The sequence below is a fragment of the Macaca mulatta genome, chromosome 4 (assembly GCF_049350105.2).
Source record: "Macaca mulatta isolate MMU2019108-1 chromosome 4, T2T-MMU8v2.0, whole genome shotgun sequence".
NCBI lineage: Eukaryota > Metazoa > Chordata > Mammalia > Primates > Cercopithecidae > Macaca > Macaca mulatta.
The window spans coordinates 176,925,213-176,949,852 of record NC_133409.1 but is presented as its reverse complement, the minus strand read 5'-3'; the positions used below and the strand labels follow the sequence as shown (position 1 = coordinate 176,949,852).

At 41.1% G+C, this 24,640-nt stretch overlaps 1 protein-coding gene across 2 annotated transcripts in view; it reads right to left on the bottom strand.

Moving 5' to 3' along the window:
* Positions 1–24,640, bottom strand: part of F13A1 (coagulation factor XIII A chain) — a 160,177-nt gene that overhangs the window by 109,094 nt on the left and 26,443 nt on the right. For both annotated transcript variants that reach the window (XM_078000975.1, XM_001096779.5), the window contains exon 4: positions 3,344–3,595. In XM_078000975.1, the coding sequence (XP_077857101.1) occupies positions 3,344–3,595 (252 nt within the window). The remainder of the gene's footprint in view (positions 1–3,343; positions 3,596–24,640) is intronic.

Genomic DNA, 24,640 nt, shown 5'->3' with positions numbered 1-24,640 from the left:
TCCTTTGAGCTTCACGTCAACATCTAGGTGCTGCAGAAAGTCTTGAGAAAGGTACCATCTCCTGCCGTCTCTACTTTCATGCCACCAGTTTACAGTGCAGCCCGTGACCATCTCCCTGGCCTCTGTCCCCATCATTTTAGTGAAACAGTCCTTTTCAAGATCATCGAAGACATCCATATTTCCACACTATATGGCCACTTTCCTCCCCTATCCTATTCAGCTAATCATAGCATTCAACACAGTTAACTGCTGTCTTGAATCTATCGATGTGTCTGGCTCTGGGCTCTTTTGATCTCCTTGTGCCCCACTGACTGCTCCTGCTCAGCCTCGTTTGTTGACTTCTCCTTTGTCTCGACTCTTACTTGTTAATGACCCTGAATCATTTGTGTCCATTATTGCTCCTAACCGTGCCCATGTTTACGTGTCTAGCTCAGCCATCTCCTTTGAGTTCTAGATTCACTTTATTCAAGTGCTTACTTAATGTTTTCATTTGCATGTCTCATAGACATCACCAAATTAACATTTCTGAATGTAACTCTTAGCTTCACCCCTCGTGCTTCCCCTTCACTTCCCACAGTTTTCCCAGCTCTGAAAATGGCACCGCCATCAACCCAACTGGCCTAACAAGAAATCTAGAGTTATTCTTGAGTTCTCCCATTTCTTTACTTCTCATCTTCAATCCCTGTGCAATTTCTGTTCTAAATACAAAAATAGATCTCCAATATAACCCCTTCTCATCTCCACTGGTACCACCATAGTTTAGTTTATCATCATCTTTGTCCTAGACCACAGCTTCCAGATTGGTCTCTGGTTTTTGTTCTACCTTCCTCCGATCCTTTCCATGCACTGATAACCTAGGGGAAGTCCCTGTACAGCCTCTAGGACAAGAACACCTCTAGAACTAAGGGACTCTTTCAGAACACAGGTATCTGGAAGCTGCTCATCATGTATACAGCTGAAGATCAAGGCAGCAATTAGAAGGTTATTAGACTGTCCGCCTCCTGAATAGTTATCCTGAAAGTTAATACGTCAAGCAACATAACTAACCATTTTCCCCTGAAGAAGAGTGGCCACATAAGTTGAAATGCATGCAGACATATATCCCATTTTACACACATGATATAATCCAGAAAAGCTGCAAACAAACCAAAGTCTGGGTAAATTATAGCATTCCAAAATTTCCTAGAGTTCTGAGAAGTTATATGAAGCCTATGATTTTCTTTTTGTAATAAAATGAAAGTCAATAACAAACTCCTGATTGATAAGTATGAATTTTTAAATATAATTTTCTTAGAATAGGCTGCTTCCTACATACTCTTCCGTCTCATTCTCTTTTGCTGACTTCTTCTCTACTGGACTCCTAAATGATGATGTTCCTGAAGGCTAGATACTATATCTTATTTCCTTCTTTATCTATATTTTCTCCCTAGGTACAGATAACTCCCAAATACACATCTCTGATTTTCCTCTCCAGATTCACATACCTACTTGTCATTTCTGCTTGTCTATCTATGGTTATCTCCAACTTAACATATTCAAAATCTTAATTTATATATCTGTAACTCTGATCCTCTCAGTATTTTTCATCTCTGTAAATATCACTCCATCAACCAGTTGCAAAACACCTTACATCTGGTTTTAAGATTACTATCAAGAGTTCATTTTTTGAACTGCACATGGCCCAGTTAATATTTCCTGTTACCATTTACCTTGAATATCTGTCTCATAGATACGAGTGTTGGGTACAAGATTATGAGAATGGATGTATAGGGAGTGCAGGAATAGCTTGGCAGCTTTTGCCCACACTAGGCAGGATCACTGCTTGAGCCCAGGAGTTCAAGACCAGCCTGGACAACATGGTGAGCCCATGTCTCTACAAAAAGTAAATAAATATAAATATAAAACAAAGAAAAGGTCAGTAGGACCAAGGTGTATGTTCTAGATGAGTAGCAAATATTGTTGTCCATTTATCTATATCTAGGACAGATTAACTCTGATTCAAATGCAACTTTCACATACAAGGATCATTCAAAATCAGCAATAATACGGGCTCATTTTGGATGATGTTAGAGAGCAATGCATACGGGGTAGGGTGCCATGGGAAGTCTCCTGCCCCATGTGAGCTTTCATATCTTTCACTGCCTTATTTCCTAGGACCTAGAAATGGTCTTGCAGCATATCGATGCTGCTGCAACATCTGCATCTGCCTCTGGAACTTAAAACAGCTTTGTACCAAGTATGGGAGCGGGGGAGAGGTATGAAAGGGCAGAGATGAAGATGAGGAGAAAGTCCTGTGTGTGACTGAGGCACAAAACAGAATTGATAGAGAAATCATTGAACTTGACTGAGTTTTATTTGAATATAACTAGATTAAGCTTCTGCCGCAGACAGAAAGGAAGACCGAAAATAGCACTAGAGATCAAGTTATATTATATTAAAGTACAGCTACATCTTTGCACATCCAGAGTTATGGTTTGCAAAATTTGCACCCACTATGCACATAAACAAGCTTGTGGAATCCTTTATATATACAGACTTTCTGTTCTTAAAGTAGGGGGATAGAGAGGTTAGTTGTTCTTAAAGTAGGGGGATAGAGAGGTTAGTTCCACTATGAACAGCGTCGACTTCATTTTATTTTTCTGAAGTCAGAGTCAGATTCTAATACTTCTGTAAACCAATTTGTTTACAGAGTAATAGTGTACAGAGGTTATACTGTCAACATATATTAGGTAGGTGCAAAAGTAATTGCGATTTTTGCAATTACTTTTAATTACAAAACTGCAATTAAATAGCTCCACAAATAACTAATTGTGCAACTTTAGACAATCTCCAATTAATCCCGAAATAAATGTATAGCAGTATTGACTTCACATACAGAGGTTTTATCCTCATATACACGGAGGATGAATTTTCTATCTTTCTCCTTCAATCATTAAAAATGGTATATGTCGGAGAGGTATATGTATTTAGAATAATCTTACTACCCCTCCAAAAAGAGATGTATTGGAAATACATGACTTTTTTTTTTTTTTCCAAAGACGGAGTCTTGCTCTGTTGCCCAGGCTGGAGTGCAGTGGCACGATCATTGCTCACTGTAATCTTCAACTCCTGAACCCAAGCAATTCTCCCACTTCAGCCTCCCAAGTAGCTGGGAGTACAGGTGTGCATCACCATACCCAACTAATTTTTAATTTTTATTTTTTAGAGACTAGGTCTCGAACTCCCAGCCTCAAGCGATCCTCCCATCTTGGCCTCCCAAACAGCTGGGAGTATAGGCATGTGCCACGGCACTCTGCCAAACAGGTGAATTTTTAAATGAGAAAACTAAATGCCTGCCTCTTACCTTCACACCAAGGATTGAAGAGAATGTACGTGTCTGTTTCTGGGTTTCGACTGGTTCTAATTATGCCATAGGGGGTCCAGACAGCAACATACATGCGGAATTTCCCCACAATACATTCGGGGGAAGACTGGACGGACAGCCGCACAGACCTGTCCTCTCTCATGACAATCTTGGCCCCCCACTTTCCACTTTGTAACTCTGAGACTATAGGCACTGGGATGTAGGTTCCCTTGTTCTCCTGTGGGTAGCGACCTATGAGAAGAGAGAAGAGAGAAGAGATACTGCGTTAGGTTGATTTCACAAGCCACTTTTGTTCTCCCTCTCTTATCTTATAGCTGAAGGGACAGGAGTAATCCATTAGAATTAATCTTGACTTGAAGAAACATACAAAGCAGGCAAGTCTGCAAATTACTTTGACTGTAAGCAGAAGAACCTTCAAGAGCAAAACTTACTTCATTTGTTTTCTATAAAGCATGTAGAGGATTCCACATTAAGACAAGCAAACAATGCTCCATTTTAGCCTCCCTAATTACTAATTTCAAAGATCTTTAAAAGAGTCTTTGCATCAGGTATAACTCCCAATGCAATCCCTCCCCCCTCCCCCCTCCCCATGATAGGCCCCGGTGTGTGATGTTCCCCTTCCCGAGTCCAAGTGATCTCATTGTTCAGTTCCCACCTATGAGTGAGAACATGCGGAGTTTGGTTTTTTGTTCTTGTGATAGTTTGCTAAGAATGATGGTTTCCAGCTGCATCCATGTCCCTACAAAGGACACAAACTCATCCTTTTTTATGGCTGCATAGTATTCCATGGTGTATATGTGCCACATTTTCTTAATCCAGTCTGTCACTGATGGACATTTGGGTTGATTCCAAGTCTTTGCTATTGTGAATAGTGCCGCAATAAACATACGTGTGCATGTGTCTTTATAGCAGCATGATTTATAATCCTTTGGGTATATACCCAGTAATGGGATGGCTGGGTCATATGGTACATCTAGTTCTAGATCCTTGAGGAATCACCATACTGTTTTCCATAATGGTTGAACTAGTTTACAATCCCACCAACAGTGTAAAAGTGTTCCTATTTCTCCACATCCTCTCTAGCACCTGTTGTTTCCTGACTTTTTAATGGTTGCCATTCTAACTGGTGTGAGATGGTATCTCATTGTGGTTTTGATTTGCATTTCTCTGATGGCCAGTGATGATGAGCATTTTTTCATGTGTCTGTTGGCTGTATGAATGTCTTCTGATGTAAATGACGAGTTGATGGGTGCTGACGAGTTGATGGGTGCAGCACACCAACATGGCACAAGTATACATATGTTACAAACCTGCACGTTATGCACATGTACCCTAGAACTTAAAGTATAATAATAATAAAAAATTTTAAAAAAATAGATTAGATTCCCCAGGAATACTGAATTGTATCCTATGTGGCAAAGAAAAAGTGAATTATCATCTTTGTCCTATATTATTGGTTTAAATCATAAAAGAAAATTATATACTGTCTCATTAGAAATATTTTAAGTCATTCTAGAACAATTTGAAACATATATGAGAATTTTTTTCAACAAGATTGTACAGTAAGCCCATTAAAAAAAAACAAACAAACAAACAAAAAAAGAGTCTTTGGTAGGCATACTGTTAGAGAACTTTCCAAGGAGGTGGTTCCATATGTTACTGCTGTGCAGTTTTGTGAGGATGCTTAATCTTAATGAAAATAATAATTTACACAGTGCAAACCAGTGAGAAAGATGAGAACTTCAACACTCTGCTATTAGGGATATTGGGTATACCACTCAGAATGAATATCACATATACTTTTAAATCCAGCACAGATTTGAACATTGTTTTCTGCCTAGGTGCCATGGCATCTAAGTAATGCTCTTGAAGACACATGGGACTCAGACTCTCAGGAGCCCCTCCATAAACCCACCTGCATAAGCATGTTTGTTCCAGAGGCACCCATCTCCTGTTTCTGCTCCCTCTTTGTGCATACTGTCTTGGGATGAGCTTGCCTTTTCTCCCAGAGGCTTTGTTGTTCTCTGGAACCCCTTTCACTGTTGATGTGTAGACATCAAAGGCAATCTTGCCAGGTAAATGGAACCCATAATTCATTTATTACAGTGGTTCCCAGCAGCTGTCATCAGTAAATACTGATTTAGATTTAGAATACACAGTATTTAAAAAGATGCAAGTTTAGTAAAAATAAACTTACGGAGATAAAAATCTACGTGTTAATGACAGATTTTTTTTTAGAAAAAGGGATGAAAGGAATTTTAAAGCTAATTATGTGAGGATGCACTTTGGGGAATAGGAAAGAACTAGAGAAGTACATCTGAAAGCACTCTTTGTACCTGCTATGTGCTCAACCTCAGCTTCACCTTTGTGCTAACTTCCACTTTTGTTTTAAAAGCTTCACCTTTGTACTAACTTCTAGTTTTGTTGGGAACATGGAAAGAAAGAAGACAATCACTAGTTTCCACTGTTACACTTTAAATTAAGACTTCAAAGACTCATATTAAATTTTACCTATCAAATCCAAGTTATACAAAAATAGTAAAGCAAAAGGAAAGCTATGCTTTTCATGCTGACTTTGAGTCCAGTCATAACCTAATTTAAAGACTACTTCTGACATTTTTCATTCATATATTGATATTGCCTACTATGTGCTAGACATTATCCTAAGTGCTAGGGATACAACAGTGAAGAAAACAGACAATAACTTCTGTGCTCATAGAGCTGATATTCCACAGAAAAAGCCAAAGCATGTGATTTACCATGTTCTTATCACCCCTTTTTTCCCTGTAACAAATGATGAGAAGTAAACCATTATCATCATCCTAATTTGACAAATCAGGAAACTAAGACAGAGTCGTTAAGCAACTTACCCAGGGTGATGCAGCTAGCAAATAGTGGAGTTCAGATTTGAACCCAGACCATCTGGCTTGAGAGTCAGAGTGTTTAACACTAAGCTCCATGGCAGCTGTATGAGTTGAAAATGTTTTGGAGTTGATGAGAACTACATCAAATTCTGACTCCACAATTAACTACTGGTGCAACTTCAGGCAAATCACTTAATTGTCTTAGCTTCCATTTTCTTGTCTTTGCAGTTTAGTTTGGGAAATAAAAAAACAATAGATTTTATCATATAATGAAAGCTTTATGCTTAGCACACAGTAGGGGCTGGCTGAGGGGGCACTGATTTTTTTTTTCTTTTTTTGAGACAGAGTTTCACTCTTGCCACCCAGGCTGGAGTGCAGTGGCACAATCTCAGCTCACTGCAACCTCTGCCTCCTGGGTTCAAGCAATTTTCCTGCCTCAGCCTCCCAAGTAGCTGGAATTACAGGCACCCACCACCACGTCCGGCTAATTTTTTGTATTTTTAGTAGAGACGAGGTTTTGCCATGTTGGGCAGGCTGGTCTCGAGCTCCTGACCTCGGGTGATCCACCCGCTTTGGCCTCCCATAGTGCTGGGATTACAGGTATGAGCTACCATGCCCAGCCACTTTTTTTTTTTTTTTAAGTATAACTTCTACTAGAAAGTAAAGGCAGAAGGAAGAAGGGGTGATTTTTTTTTCCTCTCTGGTTCTGAATCTGAAGAAAGGTGAATGTCCCAAGGAAAGTAGGTTACTTGTGTTGATTGAGATATTGTGGCTAAGGGGAAAGAAATACAGCTGGCTCTAACACTTCTGTGTGATCTCGGTCAAAGCACTCATCTCCTATCAACTAAAACTTTGCTTCTTCTATAAAATGGAGATCACAGTGGTCATAGTTTGTGGTAGGGAGGGCAGCTCAGTAAGTGGCAGTTGTTGTTACTTCCCTATTGTCCTGGGCTTTCTGATTCCTCTAAGTGATCCTTCTCTGCTCCATCTGTGGGAAATTAGGATGGATTTACCAACTGCCAACAGACCTACCGAGGTCCAAAACTATTTCAAAGGCCAGTTTATCTCAGATTAAAAAACCTTGAGCTGACTGATTTTTCCATCAGGAGAACTTGTAGAAGTGAAAAAAAAAAGTGTCGTCATTCATTAGTAACCAAAAAGTCTTAATAATTCCAGAATCATCATGGAGTCACCTGAAACCTCCCATTCAATCATAATTTCTGATTTTCTGAGTCATTAATGATCACTGCATTCTCCATTCATCCCTTAGAGCAATGGTTAGAAAACTATAGTCTGAGGCCAAATGTAGTTTACCTACTGTTTATATAAAGTTTTATTGGGACACATTTATGTTGATTTGCTTGTGTATTATTGTGCTACAATACAACTCTGCTCTTGTAAGAGCAGAGTTGAATAGTTGTGACAAAGTCCATATGGTCTGCAACGCCTAACACAGTAGCTGGCCCTTACAGTAAACAATTGCCAACATCTGCCTAAGAGGATTTCACATTTTATTTATTTAAGGCGTGATTCATTATAGACTCTTGGTGTCTAACACTTGAGCCTAAGAAGAAAATACCATCACCTAGTTTCTCCTTCCAAGGAGAAACATGTTTCTAAACTATTCGCAAACATCTATACTACTAGTAGGTCAACCTTTAGTTTCCTTAAAGTCTCCCAGTTAAATTCCCCACAGTCTCAGGGGGTGTTGAAAACATAGGAAGTTTGTAGCTTTTTACTGATTTTACAATTCATAGCTAAAATGTACAATTTTAAGATTGCAAAAGTTGTTTAGAGTCGCCAAGGCAGTTCACATAGTGATGGAAATACAGTGACAGGAATTAAGTTTTGTTTCTTAGGGTCCTTACAAAACCTCTGTGAGGAAATTTTTACAGATGGGAAACTGAGGCTTGGTGAGGGTGTCATGTCTGCACATCACGTAACTAGGCAGAGGTGGAGACAGAACTGGGGACAGGGAAGCCTGTTCTCTTTGCCCTATGTCGTGCTGCCTCAGTGAAGGAAGGTGGAGAATGGCAAAAGGGATCTAGGGAGATGAAAGGAGGTGAGAAAAGAATAAAACTGGAAAGTCTGAAGGAATATGAGGAAAAGGGACATTGAGAAATTATGCTGTGGTGGATAAAAGATGTGTGAGCCAGAAGTGAGGATCAAAGGAGGTAACAACTGAGTGAAGAGAAGGAAGACCAGGTGGAGAGGAACCTGCATGAGGGTCTCTCTGGGCCAACTCATTTTTTTGTGATTTGCGTTGGGAAGGCTTCCAAAGAGTGAAGATGCCAAAGGGTGAAGGCTGAGCAACCCTGCTGATACGCTGATGCCACGTGGCCCGGGAACAGGGTATGGAAACTCCTCAGGGACAGGGAGTGGTGAGATGAATTCCAAAGGAAGGAAAAAGAATCCTGACTGGCAGGCTTTTCATATCCCTGTATGGGAAAGCTGGTTAGGAATGTGAAACCTGATGTGTCAATAGCACCTCAGGGTCTTGTTGACTGCTCTATTACACTATGTTTAATTCTGAATGTAATGATTTCAATGACAGCACTGGGGAAGTATTCTCCATGATTGAACTGTGAGCGAGAAAGTTGTGACAGAGTAGTATTTCATTTCACTTAATAGCCCTTCTCAGCCCCAGAAGTCGGCATGGTTATGAGACCACAATCCAGCTATCCTTGGAAAACCCATCCATCAACATCCATGACTGCCCATCAGCTATCCTTGGCCCAATCTGGATGGGAAACATGGCTCCATACAGGGAACTTCCATGCATGTGTTTGCCTAAAGGATGTAATGCCTGGATAGATGTGTTTTTCTCCTTTTCTCCCCCAAATCATGCAACTTTGGGCTAAAAACATTAGGGCAAGAGAAAGAGAATTGGGAAAGACAGCATCCAAGAAAGGAATCCCATTTTGTTTTTAGTAATTTCAGCCTTTGAAATTGGACTGCTAAACATGAGGAAATATTATAATTACCAATTGCAATTTTTCACACTTATCAAAAATAAGTGCCATCTTCCCAAGTGATCTAGAAATTAACATATGCTCTTAGTTTAAGTGCTTGCTTTCATTTGTGAATTATTATTGAGGTCACAAAACTACCGTTTTTAAGGCAAAAGTCGCTTGGCCCATAGGCCTATATTCAAATGCCTCATTGTCCCTTTACTGAGGGCCTCACTATCCTTACACGGACCTACCTTAATCCCCCCAGCTTGGATGTAGGAGGAAGAAGATGAAAATCTTTAATTCCATTATGATGTTACTCTGTTCCAACCTTAGATACCTAGGCTTGAGCTTTGTGCACAGTTTCTTGATATTAGTATCCTTCACAAGATAGGCAAGAGAAATCTAGCTGCAGCTCAGATTCAGAGCTATGTAATCCTGGGGAAAATGTCCCCTCAACCTTTCAATGCATTCCACAGACCAGACAGCCCGCTGCATGCAAAGCCCTGCATTGGTAGTGCCCACTAGAAGAATTCATTGCCTTTTAAAAAATTAATATTTTAGGTTAGTTGATGGCTTTGAAATATTTTTACTTAAAAAATACAATGTCCCAGGTGGTGATGAGGTTCCCAGGTAGTCTAGAAAGGACATCAAATAGCGTATGGTATGGTCAGTATGGTTGAATATTGTTCCTAATAGAACTGTTCTGACGCCACCTCTCTCACGCCTAGGACCTGGAAGAACATACTTGCCATCAAGGAGGGTGACTGAGTAGACACATCTGTCAATCACTGCTCCCTCTCGTGCTCCAAAATAAAGAAGCTGGTAACTCAGGACACTCCCACTTCTCTCCTCTTTTGGGTATGCCATCTGTAAGTTCAGTGGCTGCAGTTTATGCCCCTGATACACTATACTTAGTAATAAGAAGAATTCTGGCCATATTGTTAGGGAAACAAGAACCTAGGAGAGCCAGGGTCACAACCTTTTTAAATCAACTTCATCTTAAAACTAGCAAGGCATTTTCCGTGCCAGTCAAAACCCATGGTCCTAAGACGTTGACAGCTAAGGAAGCAACTTGGTAATGCCTGCAAGGACAAACTCCTACAACAACAGAAAGTCCAGATGTCCCGATATCCGTAACGATATATACTTTCAAGATAATTACAGTTACGCTCTGATGTACTCACACACTAAAATGTCAAGGATAGTTTTCTTTAAATCAATAGAATAGCAAATTTTGTCATGTTGTCAGCCTACCCACACATAAGCACAGCTTAGCTTAGTCTTTACGTAGACAAGATCCCTATATAAGAAAAGCTTAAAACAATAACAGTGCGTTCCTCTACTTGCTTTCTGAGGATACCCTACTTTGTAACGGAGTCGCTTTTAATAAACTATCTCTTCTCACTGCACTCTGTGACTCACCTTGAATTCCTTCCTGCATGAGATCCAAGAACACTCTCTTGGGGTCTGCATCGAGACCCCTTTTTCTATAACAATTATTTGCCAGAAAAGCCCAAACAAACCTTTATCTCCTTATTCACTTAGATGTCTATTCCACTTGTTAAACTGAACTGAAGACACTGTCTCATATGTCTGTATAGCTCCCATAGAATGTCACAGTGTTTTGCATCCAGTTGGTACCTAATAAATGTCAATGGGGCTGAACTGAGCTCTCTGCAAATGTCAAGCCCCACTAAGGTCATCATAGAGATGTTAGAAGCTCTGGAATGAGATGCCCGCAGCAATCCAGGTGTTCAATCCAAGCACCCCTCACAAGAAACAAACATTTTTATTTCTAAGCTTTTTCCTTCAGAGGGTGTTTTCCATTCTTATATAAACATATTTTAAGCTGAGCTCTGACTCCATCTACCTGCTGACTTCCTTTAAGAGTTCATTCTTAAAAGAGGATTGTCTCTAAGGAACACAGGAATATATCATGTCTTCAGCTGAGAAGGTAAATTTCATGATGTTAATTCATTTTTCCATTTGATTCATTTGTTTTTCCCAAGGCGCACCTTTCATGTTCAAAATAATCAATCTATTTCCAAATAGGCCCTGGAAGTATGAAAGTGACAGCATGATGTATGTAGCAGTGCTGGAAGTGTGGATACAGTTGCTTTGGAAAAGGGAGCAAAACTTGTGCTAACCATCTTAGGATGGAAAGGGAGTGTGCTGAGACCAAGAGGGAATAAGTCCCTGAATAACTCTTAGAAATACCAGGTAACCAACTGTAAAACCAGCATGCCACCACCAAAAAAGAAACAATCAAAAAGGCACAGAAATCATGGATGATAGCAAGTAAGAAGAGAGAAACACAAGTATTCAAAAGCAAATCGTCTCTTTGAGGACTGCAGAAATGTGCCCTTTCCATTGCTAAGTTGCCACTGACAGATTTGCATACATATTTCCAGATGTTTCCTAAAGAGAGAGACCTTCCTGGCCATGTTTATTCCAGTTCAGGCAAACTCAGGAAGGTTTGGGGGGAAGCTTTGTGAAGACAGGGATTGAGTTTTGTTTAACTTTGTATACCCAGCAGCTTGCATGATGTTTCGAACATAGTAGGTGCTCAATAAATATTTGGCAAATGGGAGCTAGGTATTGTTAAGGTGTCTTTTCTACCTTGATTTTATTTCACTTTTCTTTAAATGCTTCCTACATCATTTAAAACCTCTTTTGGATTAAAGGTAAGGTGTAATTTTGTGAGATATACATGAAACCAGCATTGTGCTAAGCTCTTTGAGTGAATCCGAAAGAAATCATCAGGTTGTCACCTGATGCTGACTACCTGGCCCCTGGCTTTAGGAAGTGCACCATTTAGATGGCTAACCAAGGCAGGAATGTGAACATGAGGACACCGTGTCTCAGGATGATGCCAGTGGCATTCAGAGGAAGTAAGAACATAACATGAAATTCAGAGAAAATATGGACAGCATTGAGATGGCAGAATTTCTCCCTAAGAATGGCTTATTTCTGTGAAAGAGGACTATGAAGCCCCCACAATGAAATGTGTATCCATTTTAAATGTTCCTACAGCATGCCAGCCTTTTCCTGGGATTACTGGCCATGAGGAACAGTGTGGAAACCTAGAGGAGGAAGTGGCTAACAGTGTCCGTGGAAGTTGAAGAAGATTCCTTAGAGAATGTGGTTTTGGGATATAATCCATTTGTATCGCAAATCCATTTGGACAAGGTGGGGAAGAGTCTTCACAGCTGGGGGAATAACCAGCTGAGGGAATAAGGAAGGGACAGTGCATAAAGGGAATGGCAGGATACCTGTGGCAGAAGAAGCAGTTGACCCAGGCAGGGTAAAAAGCATAGGGACCTCCAATGCTGTGCAAAGGTATTTAGACTATGTCCTAAGGAGGGGAAGGAGATGGGGCAGGAGCCATTGAAAAGTTTAAGAGGTCTGATGAGATTGCATTTTAGAAAGATCAGTCTGTCTGCAAGATGGAAAATGGTTTGAGAGGAACAAGAGTGGAGCAAGGAAACCAGTCAGAGAGTGCTGAAGTGCTCAAGGGAGGCATGATGGTGTCCTTGACTGACTCTCAGGGGAAGGTAACTGGAGGTGTGCCGGCGGAAGCAGGAAATAGAGGCAGTAGGCATTTGATGTTGGCATTGAGTAAGGGGGCAGAGCCATAGGCGACCCCAGGTTTTGTTCATTCTTCAAAGAGTTTTTCATTGCCTACAAGGTGCCAGGCACTGCTTGTTTGTTTGTTTGTTTTGTTTTTGTTTTTGTTTTGTTTTGTTTTGTTTTGAGACAGAGTCTTTCTCTATTGCTCAGGCTGGAGTGCAGGGGCACAATCTTGGCTCATTGTAACCTCTGCCTTCCAGGTTCAAGCGATTCTCCTGCCTCAGCCTCCCAAGTAGCTGGGACTACAGGTGCCACCACGTCTGCTATTTTTTGAATTTTTAGTAGATACGGAGTTTTGCCATGTTAACCAGGCTGGTCTCAAACTCCTGACCTCAAGTGATCCACCCACCTTGGCCTCCCAACGTACTGGAATTACAGGTGTGAGCCACTGTGCCTGGCCCCAGGCACCGTTTTAAGTGAAATGCAGCCATGAACCAAACAGTCATTCCCTCTAACTGGAAGATTCCAGACTAAGCTTCAAACATGGGTGAATGTGCTGCTTTATGAGGAGTTTGCTCCAAAAGTTAAGACCTGGTGTTGTTAACTGCAATACAAATTTACTCCAGGAAGCTAGTTTTCTGGAAATTCCCTAACCCACACGTGTGTTGCCTTGTTTAAGAGAAGATAGGATATTTTTCGTCTTTAAGAAAAAATAACCAGCAGAAAATGTTCTACAGTGTAGACAAAGTTGGTTACAAAGCGTAACATTACACTGCAGATTTGTTCACTATTGTTGCGGATTCAATTTCTAAGGACCAGGAGGAACAGGAGTCAGAGAATTTGGACTTGTGTTTCCTGCTGTCCATTCGGGAATAACAACCACTTATAGTCTGTCTCGGCGACTCCACCTATTGACTGACTGGCTGCTCTCAGACCTATTGCCTGCACTCCTAGAACCCTCTGTCAGGTTCCACAGGAAGCCATGTTCCGAGGCTCCTCTGCTTTCTGACTTCCAGGTAGGTTTGGCCAAAGAGGGGATTGGGAGCAGGAAGAGGGGAGATGTCAGGGTGTGTCTCCTGTGCGCTCTCTGTCTTGAGGTGAGAGTCTGAGTCACCTCCATGGCTCCAGCACCTGCTGATGTCTTCTGGGTTCTGACAGGACCTCCTCCTCCATATGCCTCCAGCTCCTGGTGTGGTGGCAGTTTTCTACTGTTCCTAATTCCTGGGTTGCCTCACCAGGTTGCCTGTTTGGCTTCTTAGTCATTCGCTTCCCTGTGTACACAATTGCCTCCATTAAGATCCCACTGCTTACAAGTCTAGAGCAGTTTCTATTTGCTCTCCTATCAGCTTTAAGGGTTATGTCCATTTTATATATGGGAAAACTGAGGCTCAGGTAACTTAAGTAACTAGCTCTAGGCTACATAGCTGTCAGTATGCAGAACAATCATTCGAACCTAGGTCGGCTTGGTCCAGAGCTGTGACTGGGGAGGCTAATGAACCCTCTCAGTGCATTTTCCATCTGTAAAATGGGCATTACAGAAGATGAGGATTAAACAATAGTGTGTGTGAAGGGCATTTCATAAACTGAACAGATTATTATTCACCTTATTATATGGTGTCTGATGGCTATAACAGCGAAGAAATCTTACTAAACTTATTTTTATTTCTGAACATAACCACACAGGTAGTGAATAAGGTGTGAGAACTAAAAGGAAAGTCTTATCCCCACTCCCCTCCCAACCAACTGTACAGACTCTTTCTTGGCTAAGGGGACCCCAGAGAAATCTTAAAAACTGAGTCGCAGCCATGATGGGGTGAGAGGTGGTACACACCTCATTATATTCCCTTTCCTTTTGCTGTTTAGACAAAATTGAACAGAATCAATATTAAAATAGAGATCATACGACTGACACTGTGGCAATAAAATATCTAATTATAAACAAGACCCAAGGCCATGCCAGGCAAGGGTTAAGTCACGAACCTCTGCATTTAAAGAATAAACTATGCCCTAACTGCCACAAAGTTTTTCTTTTTCTCTAGCAGCTAAGCAAGCCCTAGTCTCAAGATGAGCAATGTTGAAACAACTGCAGTTCACCCACCACCAGATGCTGACTGACCCACATTCCACCAGCCACAATTACATCTTTGATTGGATAAGAGATTGATTTCAGCATCATTCTCCTGGTAAGAGACTATCAACCATGGACTGGTTCTGGACGATTTACTGAGGCTGCACACTTCCATGCATTCCTGTCCCTGCTTCACCTTTTGATGTATGGGGCCTAACTTCAGTACATATAAATGTTAGGTCTCACCCTAAAGTGAATATGGGTCACAGATAACATCCATGTTTATTTAGTATGCATACATTAAGTCCCTCTTCCATGTTTATTTAGTATGCATACATTAAGTCCCTCTTCATAAATGTTCATAGCTCCCCTTGTAACTTGTTGAATATGTATATTTGGCCAACAAGTTCAGCATAAATTCCTGTTCCATCTTCCTTTCCCTTGAAGTGCCCACTTTTCAGCCTCTGCCAGAGGTTGTGCTTCTCAGCCTGTCTGGATGGTCACTCTGCAGGCTGTAACCTTTTCTAAGAAATAAAGACTCCTTTCCAAATGTATAAATTTGTGATTTTTCAATTAACAGGCAACTGTTGATGTGGAATGATTCCAGATTTTTTTCATCAACAGGTTATTTATTAAGCATCATTTAAGTGCCAGGCACTGTTCTAGGTACTGAGAATGCAGCAGTGTCAACACATAGAAGATTCATGGAGTGTAGAGTCTAGTGGGAGTATACGGACAATAAACAAATAAATATATGCTATGTCAAATGGAGACAAATGCTATGAAAAAATGACTAGAGCACCTTAAGGGGACAGAGAGGGACAGAGTTGGGGGTGCTAATTTGGAGACAGTGGCCAGAGGAGACCTTTGAGAAGAGACTTGAGAAAAGTGAGGGAATGAGCAGTGCAAATATGAGGGGATGGGTGTCATCAGTGCGAAGGCCCTGTGGGAGGTGGTACTTGGCATGCTTGAGGAGGCCAATGTGCCTGAAGCAGAGGAATTGTGGGAGGTGAGGTACCTGAGCAGGGGAATTGGGGGAGATATGATGCCTGAAGCAGAGAGAATTGTGGGAGATGAGGCACCTGAGCAGAGGGAATTGTGGGAGATAAGATGCCTGGGGCAGAGAGAATTGTGGAAGATGAGCTGCCTGAGCAGAGGGAATTGTGGGAGATAAGACACCTGGAGCAGAGGGAATTGTGGGAGGCAATGGTGCCCGAGCAGGGGAATTGTGGGAGATGAGAAAGTGCCTGGAGCAGAGGAAACCATGGGAGATGATGTCAGAGAGAGTCAGATCAAGCAGGGCTTTGTAGGACTTTGGATTTTGTTCGGATTGAGAAAAGCAGTCACTAGAAAAGAGGCATGATCTGCTTTAAGTTCTTTTAAAAAAAATCACTTTGGTTGTTCTGTGAAGACTGCAGGAGAGCAATCAGGATTACTATGAAGATCTCTTGACCTCCCAATATCCCCCTTTTGCTTGTTGGTAATGAAAATCCTACCAACTGAAGAGAAATTAGAGATGATCTGAAATGTTTATATCCCTGGGAAAAGCAATGTGTTTGCTTAAATTTGTTGCACTATGTACTTTTCCTAAAAGCTGGAACTGGGTGTTGGAAATAGGGAGGAAAGTGGAGGTTGGAAATAGGGAAAATTGCTCAGGGTACATGGTATAAAAAATGTGGCCACCAGAAGTACAAAGTTCATCTACATGACCATTGCTTCTAGGGCAGTTTCCAGACCTTCCTTGGCATGAGTTTAAACAAGACTGTTATCCTATCAATCCATGGAGGTTAAACTCTTCAAGATCTAGAGATGTGAGGGAAAAAAATAGGATGTTGGTGTTGCAATGTCTAATTTATTGTAGTTTGCCGGATTTCACAGTTATAAACCAAACTGCATACCCAGTTTTTTGCCCCATATGACCCCAACTGTTATGCAGTTCTTTCAACTGACAAAGAATGTTTTCATATTTCTTGGGTTTCTGACCCCTCGTGCTGGGGTCTGGAAGCCCAAGGGGTGGAGAGGGACTTGGTGGGGAGGCAAAATTTGAACTGAACATGAAGGTCACTGACCAGATGCCTTGCAGTTAGCAGCTTCGAGACCCATCTCTTTCATGTTCTCAGTCTGCTCAGAACACATACCATAAAGAATTCTCTCCTACAACAACTGAATTTCCCCCAGCAAATGGCAAGTCTATGGAGCCAAAGCACCATTTGCTCATTTGCTTGTGTTCCATCCATTACATGAGCAGGATGAGGATTCTAGGTTTTACAAGAAGGGCTCATTTCATTAAAATCATGGCAACTGACTTAAAAAATAAAGTGTCATTAGCCAACAAAGATAAAAAGTTTAGCTGAATATCTTCCAAACAAAACAGGCCAACTGATGACATTTTTGCTAAAACAGTCAATTTTAAGGATAATTATAAATCACTGGTAATTCTGAAAAAGTATTTGTTTGTCTTTGGAGTATATATGAATGCAATATATAAAAGCAAGTGTTAAATGAGTTTGTATTGCCAGAGATTAAAACAATTATTGGAAGAACAAAAATCAACATAGCAAACATTCTAAGGAGTATGGTGCAGTCAATCTAATATTAACCTACAAGTGGATATTTACAACACATACTCAATAAATATTAAACAGATGTTTACTAGTGCTTATGATGAGCAGAGTGATACTACTTAGTCTGGAGGAGATGGGGTGGTGAATGTGCTGAGATATGATACATTTCCTGTGCTCAATGGGTTTATAATTAAATATCCAAGTTTAGATTGTAATTTAATTCATAATACTAATGCCATGTGAGAATAACAGGGCAAGAGTAGTAGACTGTGGGGAAAGTCAATGACTTTATTAACTACACGACAACAAATATGGAATTCAAAGGATTGGCAGAAAGAAAGACACACATTTGCATTTTGTTTATTCATATGTATATTTATGTGTGGATGTTTATTTGCTTACTATAGAGGCTCATTGTTACTTCATAAGTTGATTACTGCTTACATTTAAAAGCATCACTTTAAAAAAACTGTATTCAAGCCTAGTTTTTTTGCAAGTGACATAGATAAACAACATAAGAGACCATGGATGCAGTTGAAACAGGGATGTAAAGAAACAGTATTGAGGTTGGACCATCCTTGCCTAGGGATGCCTTGTGGGAGAACACAGTTGTTCTTGACATCTTTTTAAGGCCTTAGAATATATTCAAATCTCCTCTCATTTCCTCTGGTCATGTGTTCCACAATGATTTGCCTTTAATAAAGGTCATTGATGAGTACCTCTTTATTTGTGGGCTTGAAGGGGTACAGTATCGCCTTCCATAAATAACACCTAATTCCAGTGCTTTGGAAAGTGGCACAGTGGAATTTCGTCTAAAACATCTGCCACTACTCAAATTCCAGAGTGCTTTAAGCATGTTCCCTGGAGTTTCATACTGCTTGTGGAGTGGCTAGAGAATCCTCACTTTGGGGACTCATCTGGGCCAGCCTCCCTGGCAGCACCTGGTCACTGAACATCACATGGCTCCCCATGAAAACAGTCATTTGGCAACTCATTCTAAGGGAACTGGTCTCAGCTAACAGTTAATGGCAAGAGTCTAATAAATTCATTTTGCTAAAATGTTAACTAAGAAGAGTGCTAATACTTCTTTTTACCTCCGTGTTTATACTTTGTAGGAAATAATGCCTTCACATCTTAAATGAATAAATTGCCATAGTAGAATTTCATTCATTGCATAAAATTGGGAGAGGGCATGTTCTTTACTTCACATTCTGAAGACCTTGTCTTCTTGCTCAGGGGATTTTACAGTCTCAATGTAATTTCTTCTAAGACCTTTCCAGATCCCAGGCCCAGTGTCAGACCAGGTAGACCAGGACCAGCCATTGGATCCTGATTATTCTGGACCATTTAGAGCTGGAATAATCAGGATCCGAATTCCACTGATTCCTCCCTAAGGGATGACACTAGGTAGGAGGAGCTCAGTTAATATGTCATTACACCTTTTATATATCATTATACCTTATATCAAAATAATAAATATTTGTTGTTTTAAGACACTAAGATTATGATATTTTGTTAAAACAGCAACATAAAACTAACGCAAACACAAAGCACACTGTCAGCACATTGTGAAGACTCAGTAAATGACAAGCTCAAGGATAAAAAATGTATGGAGGACGGCCGGGTGCGGTGGCTCATGCCTGTAATCCCAGCACTTTGGGAGGCCGAGACGGGCAGATCACGAGGTCAGGAGATCAAGACCATCCTGGCTAACACAGTGAAACCCTGTCTCTACTAAAACTACAAAAAATTAGCTGGGCGTGGTGGTGGGTGCCTGTAGTCCCAGCTACTCGGGAGGTTGAGTCAGGAGAATGGCATGAATCCAGGAGGCAGAGCTTGCAGTGAGCCGAGATCACACCACTGTACTCCAGCCTGGGCGACAGAGCAAGACTCCGTCTCAGAAAAAAAAAGAAACGTGTGGAGGACAAGAGTCATGAATCCGGGGTCACCATAGGTACGGCAGACAGGTGAAAAGAATGATGAGTGAGATATACCTAGGTTGAATTGGGAAATACTGCAAGGAGGTAAAATAGTTACGAGCACACCTAGGACCTAGATCTTGGTTTCTAAATACTACTTTCTATTAAACTGAAGCAGAGTTCTTTGGAGAAATGGTTCTCCTTAGAGAAATGGTTCTTTTGAGGGTAGGTGCAGGGAAAATTCAAAATGGGCCTGAAACATCTTACTGTGCCAGACAATGAGGAAGTAAGGATACTGAAACTAGTTGGAATAGTTTCCAACTGGCAAAATCGAGGCTATTTGAAGCTATTTGAACATTGAGTTATTTAATGATAATAAAATATTTAAATAACTTATTTAATTAAAGGAGAAAATCAGGATTCATCCTGGTATTAATCAATCATTCTATCGATAATAATTTTGGTAATAAATGGGATTTTATAGTCTCAAGATAATTTCTTATAAAGTACTTATTAACCATAAAAGGAATAAAGAGTAACTTTGCAGGGGCAACTCCAACAGTCGCCTCTGTGTTGGGCTCTGTGACGTTCTTCCCAACACACCTTCGGAAATGACAGACAAGCTTATCCTCAGCTGCTGGGAGTGATGACAGAAAATAGTGCTTGGTGGTTCAGCCCTTCTTGGGAGTTGCCTTAGCAGAAGAAAACTGCCTCATCCAGGGTCACACCTCATTCCAGGGATGGCTCACATCCAGTGACTGATCACTATGGAGCAACAAAGCCCCATCCCTTTGTCCCCATCTCAGGAGAACTGTGAAGAGCCATCTCAGCTCCAGAGTTTCACAGAGGGTCAGCTGAGGCCTTTGGTGTGACTGCATTTTAGCCTGACTCCCCCACTGCCCAATACTGCTTCCTTCCATAGGAGTTGATCCCAACGGCACTCCCTCATCGACGGCTTGCATGCTAATTTCACAGTCTACTTCCTGGGTACTCAACCTTTGCCACCACCTTAATCGAGTGGTTAAGTTAACATCATCAGTAATGGGATCTGTAAAAGTTATGTGCAACCAGGTAGGAGGCACCGAGAAGAACACAGCATCATTTCTGCAATCTTCCTGTGAAAGATACGTGACTTGATTTTAATATCAAGTGAGGAAACGTCAGTCAAACCCAAATGGAGGGGCATTCTAAAAATTACTGCCTTGTAATGTTCAAAAGTGTCAAATCATGAAAGTCAAAGCAAGATTATGAATCTGTTGCAAATTAAAGAAAACTAAAGACATGAGACATGACATCTAAGTATAACATGTTATCCTGGACTAGCTTCCCTTGCTAAAAGGGACATTATCAAACAAGTAGAAAAACTCAAATGTGTTCTAAAGATTAGATTACCATAAAATATCAGTGTTAATTTCCTTATTTTGATGGTTGCACAGAAGAATGTCTTTGCTCGTAGGAAGGACACACTAAAATATTCAGGGATGATGAGACATCAGATCGACAATTCTAATAATGGTTCTGGGAAAAAACAGTTCTTTGTATGGTTTGTCTTGTAAATTTTCTGTAAAGTGGAGTTCCTTTCAAAAATTTTTTAAACTTTTAAACAACAACAATATATGTACTCAATTTTTGTACAATTATCCTGTATATTCACATCCTTCCTTTTTTTTTTTTCCATCAGTGATGTAGGTTTTTAAATTTCTTAAGAGACACATTTTTGAACCAACTTTGTTTGGAGCATCAATATCGATTCTTCAAAATTACATGCTAAGGGATGCCTCCTGGTTGCCCTACCCTCGGCAACATCCTATCTCTAACAAAAGACGCAAGGTGGCCTTTCCCCTCAAGAAGCATCAGCTATAAGAGAAGATAAAACTAATTGGTGAGGAGCAGAACAGCAGTGAGGTGTTCCACACATTGCATAACAATGCAAATAAATCCAGAGGCTGGAGAAATCAACTTGCAAGGGGTTACTTAGTGAATCATTAAAGCAAGGATGATTGAGCACCACAAAGCCAGGTTTACCATCCCATATAAATCTAAGGGAAAAGAGGCAGAGAGCAAAAAGAGATTTGTTTCTAACTTCCAAAGATGATTACCTTATGCTTGTGCCTTCAGTAATTAGGACTGTGATTTTTTTTTTCCTGAAATTTTGTCTTGATGGCTATAAACACAAGAACTGTCTTTATGAATCATCTTTATTTTTAAAATTTGGCTAACACTCTACTCAAATGTCTTTGACATGTTTAAAGCAATTTGTTTCACAAATATGAAAGTTAGAAAAGGTTGAAATGATGGAAATGATGGAAGTGAAGTAATGGAGAGAGTGTGTCATTTTCTATCACTTAGAAATATGTTGCACAAATAGAAAAGCTGTTTGATGGAAAATGCCACTGCAGCTGTCTCCACTACTTCATTTCCGTCATTTTAGTCACAAAAACATAAGGTTTTCTTCCTCTTTTTGTAAAATTAATTGCTTTAATACCAAAGGCCCCTGTCCACCGTGGGCACTAACCAAGCAGTAACAGCAGACTGATTCCTTAAGGGGAGCACATTCCTCATGGGCCTGCCTGATGGGCCTTTCCTGCCACTGCAAGCTCCTTACAACTCCAGAGCCTTGAAACTGAGTGGTGCCCAAACTCCAAATCAGCCGGAAACTTGATTCAGGAAAATATTCCCTTCTCACTAGAAGCTTGTGTGCATCAGCAGAACAACAAGCTCCTCGACTACCAAGAATGCCATCCTCCTTGCCTGGAGGGTATATACTTCCTAGCCCTCTTGGAATGCTCCCAATTCCTCAGGAGTCATCTCAAGACCTCCCTGCCCTTTTCTGAGATTTTACCCTTCAACTCTAACTGATTCTCTCGCTCTTGACTGCCCAGAGTCCCTTCTGCCAGCCATGTCACACATTTCTGGAAGGCAACTGTATCAGTATAGCTCTTGATTACATAGTCTATGACTGTGTTCATTGTTTGTGGAATTCTTCTCACTCCAACTGCAGTAAGCTCTTTAAAGACAGAGATGTTCAAGAGTTTGAAACCAGCCTGGTCAACATGGTAAAACCCTATTTCTACTAAAAATAAAAAAAAATTAAAAAAAAATAGCTGAGCATGCTGGTGGGTGCCTGTAATCCCAGCTACTCGGGAGGCTGAGGCAGGAGAATCACTTGAACCTGGGAGGCAGAGGTTGCAGTGAGCTGAGATTGCGCCATTGCACTCCAGCATGGGCACCAGAGTGATACTCCATCTCAGAAAGAAAAAAGACAGAGATGGGGTCTTTCATTCCTCTTAAACCCCCTATGGGGTGTCACAAAGTGCTGGACACAGCAGAGATTTCTGCATCAGAAATTCATGGAACCAGACATGGGACAAGATGTTATAGAGATCTGTAAACAGATTTGGACAGGAAATAGACAAGGAAGTTGAAGAAGCCAAAGCAAAACCTCCAACAGTGCAGAGAAGGAGCATCGCAATGGCTAAGCTAGGCTTTAGCCAGAGATGGGCAGCACATTTAGAACATCCAGCCCCAGCTTCCTGAAGGCTAAAGAAATACTCATGAACAGACACAAAAACTGTCAGACTCACCTCCCAAGGGTAACTCCCATTACTCCTCTGACAAATGAGTAAATACCTATGCTACGGTAGGTACCTAGTCAGGCATGAGTAGGGGAGGAGAAGGCTTCCCCCATTACACACACAACAGGAATGGCAGGCAACCATCAGGTGATGGTCAGGCAATTGTTAAACTGTCTCTCTAAAATAATAATTGGTCCCAGCCAGTGCCAGGGAAGGGCAGTCTCCCAATAAACAGAAATACCTGAAACTGGTGATCAGCAGCTTCCCAATAAGACCTCAGCAGTTGGCTGAGTGGGCTCACGCATGCGCGCTAAGAGTTAAAATGGCGGAATTTCACCAGTATGTGTTCTTCCTCTAGGGACGCTCAACTGGTAAGGAAAAAATGCCTCAAGTGACCAAGAGTACAACACTAGTAAATGCACTGTGCATGCTCCCCTTCTAAGCGCTAGCAGGCCACTGCATGTGCAGACAGCCCACGTAAGGGAAGAATCACAGGAGTGGGGACGCAAGACCCAGAAGTATGCCAACAGATAAAACCCGAAGTCAGCCAGGTACGGTGGCTCATGCCTGTCATCTCAGCACTTTCAGGTGCATCATTTGAGGTAAGGAGTTTGAGACCAGCTTGGTCAACATGGTGAAACCTCATCTCCACTAAAAATACAAAAGTTAGCTGGGTGTTGTGGCAAGTGCCTGTAATCCCAGCTACTCGAGAGGCTGAGGCAGGAGAATCACTTGAGCCTGGGAAGTGGAGGTTGCAGTGAGCTGAGATCGTGTCACTTCTCTTCAACCTGGGTGACAGAGAAAGACTCTGTCTCAAAAAAACAAACAAAAGCCCTAAGTCAAGGTCAAACTGTGCACTGTCTTTCAAGTTACCCACTTGGCCCTTTTCCAAGTTTACTTTCCTTCCTTTCATTCCTGTTCTAAAGCTTTTGAATAAACTTTCACTCCTGCTCTAAAACTTGCCCCAGTCTCTCCTTCTGCCTTATAAGGAGGCAAGAATTGAGGTTGCTGTAGATCCATATGGATTCACGGCTGCTAACATACTTTGGTGCCGTGGGACTCCAATACATTTGCTGCCACTAACACCTAGACATGCATCCACAGGACAGTGTGTATGTATGCATGAGAGACAGAGAGAGAGCAAGAGCAAGACAGAAACAGGCAGACCGAGATGGAAAGTAATAGAAATCCTAAGAAAGAAGAGAAAAGATCAGAAAAGAGGCTGAGATATTGAGAAGAAAGGGGGGTGAAGAGGGTAGCAAGAGAGAGGTATAGCTATTTATAGCCTGTCTTATGGTTTTCTGGCTCTAGCTGCTGTTATAGTAGCATTTTATGAAGGTTATCCTTCCTTAAGGAATACTGTAAGACTTTAACTTTCCTGTATAGTTGCAATATTGAAAATAAGGCTGGTAATTGGGTCATCTTATTAGGAAGCAACTGTCACGAAGCAGTTCAAAGAGCTTCCAGTTATTCCCTCATCCATCCTTACAACATGCTTCTGAAGTAACTGGAGGGCACAGATGAAGAATATTTAGTCCACCTGGATCCTTTCTTTTGTGGGCTTTAATTCCACTTGCATGCTCTCTTTTTATATTGGAGACTCACGAGCAAGGTATCACAGTGGGCACATTTGTTTTCATTAAATATTTTTTCCCCACCTTTTTCACCCCTTGCTTCATACGCTGCAAAAATGTCTTAGAATTTATGTGGAAAATCCAGGGAATACCCACAGTCCATCCTCCCTGAGTTCAGACTAGTGCTT